General features: G+C 46.7%; 1 protein-coding gene across 3 annotated transcripts; it reads right to left on the bottom strand.

The window, feature by feature from the left end:
- Window positions 1-702: 702 nt before the first annotated feature.
- Window positions 703-5,332, bottom strand: LDAF1 (lipid droplet assembly factor 1). Of its 3 annotated transcripts, none has more exons than XM_054271136.1 (5): window positions 5,109-5,332; window positions 3,733-3,867; window positions 3,190-3,358; window positions 2,658-2,796; window positions 703-1,536 (listed from the first exon to the last, which is right to left on the bottom strand). In XM_054271136.1, exons 2-5 carry the CDS (start codon window positions 3,802-3,804, stop codon window positions 1,446-1,448), a joined length of 471 nt encoding a protein of 156 aa, XP_054127111.1. In that variant the 5' UTR covers window positions 3,805-3,867; window positions 5,109-5,332; the 3' UTR covers window positions 703-1,445. The 3 variants fall into 3 exon arrangements, with proteins under 3 accessions (XP_054127111.1, XP_054127109.1, XP_054127110.1); XM_054271134.1 differs by lacking the exon at window positions 5,109-5,332 and adding an exon at window positions 4,841-4,906; XM_054271135.1 differs by lacking the exon at window positions 5,109-5,332 and having other exon boundaries at window positions 3,733-4,542.
- Between the last annotated feature and the right edge of the window lie 814 nt (window positions 5,333-6,146).

Below are 6,146 nucleotides of genomic sequence, written 5' to 3'. Positions count from 1 at the left end.
AAAGCAAAACACATTTCCAATGCAGAGGGAAATGGTTCATGTTGGGTCAGACTCTGAGTGGGACTGGATGAACTTATTTTAGTGTCTGCTGATTTTACTAAGTAATGCCTCTTCCCTTCAGAAGATGAAGGGAAAGGATTCAGCTGTGTATTTGTGTATGAGCTGTGCTATAAAGATTTTGTGTTGTAACTTGAGGCAGGTGCAATGGCTTTATTGCTCTGCCTTTGGAGGTGCCTCCTGGAATGCTCCTGCAGGCATCCTTGCCTGAGGGCAGGCTGGCTCTGTGGCTTTGTGCTGTTTGCTGAATTAATGTGCCATTAGAAGAAAGGGCTCCTGGAAATCTTTTGGGGATTACTTCACTCTACAGCTAAAGTGTGGGGCCAGCTTAGCCTAAGAGCTGAAACTATTACCATCACTACTTTGTGAAGCACATTACAGCTCAGGTAGGCTCTGTGTCCATGTTTTAGTCAAGGAGCAGGTTGGTTCACGCAAAACTAAATAAAACTAATTTAGACCTTAGATATCTGCATTTCCTTTACAGGCATGAGAAGGGGAGTAATCTGCAGTTTGTGGCTTACCACTATTGACCATATAAAATACTTTATTCAAGGAGAAAACATTAGCTCCAACTGTAGCCTTCCTAAAACAAGATGTGAAAAAAATTGCTTTTACTGTAGAATAAACCAGACTAGTAAGACAATCTGGTTAAACAAACAGCACTTTATTAAACTAAAATAGTTAGATACTTTATGCTTAAAAATATAATATTTGCAAAAATGAAAAAGTTTAAATAACATACACAAAGTTACAACTGAGAAGCAAACCAGGCAATTTAAATACCTAAACAAGACCTAAGCATACCCCTGATATGATGAGGCAATGAGAGTAAGTAAAATATCCCTTTGGAATAACATAACATCTAAAGGGAGAAAAAAAAGCTTTAGACCATGACATATGACAAACCCACTTTTCCCTTTATAATGAACATAAAGCATTGGTGTAATCATTCTATTTTAACAAAGTTTAAGGCTTACAATTATTTTTCCACATTCAAAATGTGTTTCTAATGTTCTGAACTGTGATACTTTTGTATCAAAATGACCACTGCTATGTACTAAAGGGAGTACATTCAGAACTCCAGAATCTGAGAAACCAAATCTCTCCCTCCCCTCTCTGTCCACCTTGCCATTGACTTAACAGTACCAACTATTATTACATCCCTTTACCAAACTCTGTGGAACACTCCATCATGCACATACTCTTACCACTGCACTGCTGCTTCTTGGTTATGTTTAAGATCCCTTTTACAGTGCCAGTGTAAGATGTACACTGATTTTTCTCACTTTCCAGGAGTACACAATGATTGAATGGTTAATGAGTAAACAATTACATAGCAAATGCTGAGCCTGTACAGCTAAGTGCCTATAAAATGGGGAGAAATCTACTTATTCCCTCTTTGCAGTATTGGCAGAAAGATCCAAGCCAGGCTGCTTCTGTGGTAAACTTCCATTAGCATCTTGCTTCCTCATCTGAGCCCTGTGTACATGAGAAAGGAATGGTTTAATTGTCTGTCCTCCCTAAGATTGTCTTTTAAATTTTGCTCAAAAAAGCAGAGCTTTTTGGGATGTCCCAGACAGGTTTATATCTGCTGTTGGTCGACCTAAGCTTCTCTCAAAGACAGAGGAACAAAAAATAGATGGTGTTATCTGGTTTAACATCAAAGCTGTAGTTAAGTGGGGCTGGTGTGTAGGATGGACTGAGCATTTGGATATGCTATGGAAAACAGAAGTCTTCTGGGAGTGGTGGGCAGTGTTGTGGATGTGGCAGCATGCCCTGAAACTGGGCTTTGCACCATGCTTCTGTCACTCTGCTGCCATCTCAGGCAGCTTTATGTGTCCTCATGAGCTGTGCAAACACAGCTGTGCTGAAGGAGCTAACTGAGGAAGCCTACAAGAGAGCAGCTGGGATTTTTCTTCTTGCCATGGCACAGTGATTACTGTGGTTCTTTCCCTGGCAGGTATTTCAGGGGCCACAGGTGGCACTCCTGCTCAGCTGGCTGGCTGAGGCAATGCTGACTGAAATGGGTCTCCAAAGTCCTGAGAGGCACAACTGGCAACTCACACAGTGCACTATCCTACAAAACCTGTTATTTTTATTTTGACCACACTGTCCTTTTTAAGTGCTCCTCTGCCTATCCCAAATCTACAATGAATTTTGTTCTCTTACTCTACAAATGCAGGTAAGCAGAGATAGCTGGGTCATCATGAAGGAAAAACTGCAAAAGGTTCAACTCCTACACAAAATTCAACTTGGCAGTAAATTTTAGTGATGTTTAAAGCAATACATTGGAGTGAGACAAAGGTGTATTTTACTGTCTGATGTCATGTTTTGTTAGCACGGTCACATTTAAAGACCATTTGTGTTTCCTCTGCACCAAACAGGAAAAAGGGCATGAATTAATGCTCATTTGAGTACCTATCAATGACCAGACAGCTGCATGCTGCATTTTCAGTCATGGGGGTAGCCTAAGATTCAAAGCATTCAAGAAACATTGGTGAACTAAGCAACAATGGCTCATTTAGGAAAAAACATGAAGCAATGAATGCAGAGTTGCAGAGTGTGAAATCCAAGCATGGATCAAGGACATCCATACTCACCTTGATGCACACCAGTAGTTGACCAGAGTTGAAAGTGCAACATAAGAAACACTCAGCACTCCAGAAACTCCCAGGGACAGGGCTCCCAGGCCACACAGCACACACAGGAGGGCTATGCCCCCTATGGCTATGACAACACCTAAAAAACATCACTCGGTTACTTAAACAAGTCTGTGTACAAATAGAGGAGCTGACATTCTACCATAACCCCAATTTAAAACAATTTGGGAAGACCATCCTCCTCACTCATCTGGGTAGCTTCCTTAAAAGCTATGCATGCTCAAGATAACTGGTTTAGGCATATCCTCGTGGCTGGGATTAGAAAGGAAAATAGGATTCCCCCTGTATAGACTACACTTAATTAGATTACTATTCTTGTAATAAGGGTTTTACTATGGCTGAGACTTGAAGACTACACACAGAAATCCTCAATTGCTAGGACTCAGACTTCCAGAAGCAAAAATTAAAAAGGAAAAAGATAACATGAATTAAAAGGGAATAGGTTAAGTACATCCATGAATGCATACAGTACCTTCCATGACTATCACACCAATACAGGCCATTACAGCTGTTGTAACAACAAAAACCAGGAAAAATCCAACAGGAACAGCTGACACTGCAATAAACATCAGGAGTGATAAGGCAACAAAAGGATGGTCATCCAAATATTGGCCAACACGAGAATTCATAAAGGCAACAACCTGCAAATGAAAGAAAAATGTTTTAGATTTTTTTTTAATCTCTTGTCACAGATACCTTTCACAGATCACTGCTGCTGTAGTGAACCACAGGCAGGATAGATTAGCAGCTGGAAGAGGGAGCACCTCTTGCCTCCTTGTTTAAAAAGCATGGGGCCTTGCTCTACTATCTCAAAGGGTTATGCCAGTAAAACACAAAAATGCAAAACAGGCTTTCCTCTTTCTTGACTGAAGGTGTGGGAGGATAGACCTTCCCATAGGCCTTACAGTGTTCATTTAAAAAATAGGGAGTGCATTTAAATAAACCAGGGTGTGATATCCTGATAGTTACAAAAGGAATAGCTTTATAAACATATAAAATTACAATCCAGACCCACATTTGCGTTGCTGTGGATGGTCTGCACCACGGAGTGCCATTGCTTCTGTAGTTCCTGCATTTCTTTAGACATGTTATTAATCCTCAGCCACGACCTCTTCCGAACAGCCAGTTCTCACTCTGCCATCCAAATTCCCTTAAAATTAAGGTACAATTAGTAACAGGCTCATACAGATGCTTTGTGAAAATGTTTCCTTTGTATAAAGAGAGAATGCAGGTTTCAGCTGAAGTGATACACAGTCTAAATCATTACTTTTACAAAAGCACATCTAATGTAGAGGGCTTGTCCCTGCAAGCTCTTCTGAAACTCCCACAGCCAAGTAGCAAGACACAGGTGACTCTTACCTTCTTCCTTTGTAACATTAACCCTGTGCTTACCTGTCAGGGTATTCACTTACCAGTAAAAACATCACTTCTAACCACTGGCATGGACAATTTGTTGCTAAGCGTTCTGGAAACCAGTGACACACTAATGACACTCATTTCTGTGAGTATCCTTGTGCTCAGCATTGAGAGCATACCCTACACAGCTTCAAAACTCGGCGCATTAGGGCAAAATCTTTCAGACGCTCTGCACATATTGAATTTTGTCAGTTTCAGGGAATTTCAGACACATTCAATCTCCCTGAAAATTTCCAGCTGTTGTTGCAGGAGGATCCTTACAAGGGGCAGGTTAAAGGATGCATTTTGCTGTTTGCTACCCCGAGCAGCCAGGGCCCCTGCCGTGCCCCCGCACAGACACGGGCACTCCCGGGCACATTGTCACACACTGTCACACACGGCGGGTGAGCCCCGGCAGCGCCGGGCAGGAGCTGCCCGCGGGGCGCGCCCGAGCCCGGGCGTTACCTCGGCCACCGCCCGCGGCCTGCACCGGCACCCAGCACCGCGGCCAGGGCACAGCGCTCACCCCCAGTCACCGCTGCAGCCACCCCCCGAACCAGCGCCCCGGACCGACAGCGGCTCCCCGGCGTGTGTCCCCTGCAGGTAATGGGGGACACGGCCCCGCTCCCGCAGCGCTACCGGGCTGCGGCCCTCCCGCCCAGCCGGGCAGAGCCGGAGTCCGGACTGGCGGAGCGGGGCGGCGCCGGCCCCGGCAATGTCCCCCTCACCTGCGGCTGCCGCCCGCCGGACCGCGGCCCCGCTCGGCCGCTCGCCCCCGGCTGCCGGGCCTGCCGGGCTGGGGCAACGCCGCTCTCCCGCCGCTGTCTCCTCCCCGCGGGGGCCGGGCAGGGCCCGCCTGTGGCGGCGCAGCGCGGCCGTGGGCGTGCAGCGCTCGGATCGGGCTGCAAAGGCCGCTGGTGCTTGCGGCGGTGCTTGATGCCCCTCGGGCGTCCTGTCGCGTCCCCCTTGCTGTCCTGCCCTTCACCCCGGCCCTACCTCAGCCGCTCAGTCCGGGCACCCTCATGAGTGTCCGTCCTAGAGGTTTGTGTTGGTTTAGGACATGCAGCCTGGAGCTTTTTGGAATGGAGGCCGGGAAATGAGGGTATCTGCGGTCTCCGTGCCGCTGTGGAGGCGTGCAGAGGCTGCTCGGCCCCGGTGGCAGCAGTCGCTCCGTGGGTGTCTGCAGTGCCTCCGTCCCCAGGCTGGCAGGCAGGGAGCTGGGAGTGCTCGGTGGCGCCGTGAGGAGAAACAGCCGCTGTGGGACGCCTCACCCGGCTCCAGCGCCTTCCCCCGTCCCGGTGGCTGTTCCCACACGGTCCCACCTTGTCCTGCTGCCTCCCGGTGTTTTGGTGCGCACGTGGCAAACCTGTTCGGGGAGATGAGCCATGTGAGGAGCGATTGCGTTAGGAATTCAGCCGGGTTTTCAGCAAAAGCAATGCGGCTGCAGTGCCTCAGCCTTTGGCAGGGACTGTTCTCGGCAGCGATGCTCGTGAGGTGTGTCCCACGATGGTTTGGCCTGGCTGTTCTCCAGAGCCATCATGAGGGTGTGCACAGGCAAGCCTGAGGTTCAGTGAAGTCCCAGCTTCTGCTACACTGATTTTTTTCATGCTGTAAATTACAATCAGAAATGAGTTAAATATTCATGTTTCTCGTCCCAGCTTTAATCGTTTAATTGGTGCCACCTATGAGGGTATTACAAAATGGATGTTAACGGTTTCATGATTATTTTTTTAAAGGCAACAAAATAAACAGCGTGTTTCATTTGGAAATTAATGCAAAAAGAGGTTTTATGAAGTATGGGGGGTTAGATTTATCAGACTGTTGGAGTTCTGTGTCTTTGAGGTGCTGATTTCAATGATCTCTGCAGATACCAGGATTTCTGTAGACAGAGGGAATAGGATTTCCATATTAACACATATCTGAACTGTGTGGAGTCTAAAAGCCTAGCACAAGATAGCTGCAAGAAGAGGATGGTCAAGGCAAGTGTATTTTGCTTAAGCTCTTACTGTCTTCATCTCTCATATTATTAAAGTG

Source organism: Melozone crissalis, unplaced genomic scaffold (assembly GCF_028551555.1).
Source record: "Melozone crissalis strain CALT ecotype California unplaced genomic scaffold, PUWL_Pcris_2 ptg000012l_1, whole genome shotgun sequence".
NCBI classification, from domain to species: domain Eukaryota; kingdom Metazoa; phylum Chordata; class Aves; order Passeriformes; family Passerellidae; genus Melozone; species Melozone crissalis.
Note: the sequence above shows the minus strand (reverse complement) of the source record. Positions and strands in the feature narration are given on the sequence as shown.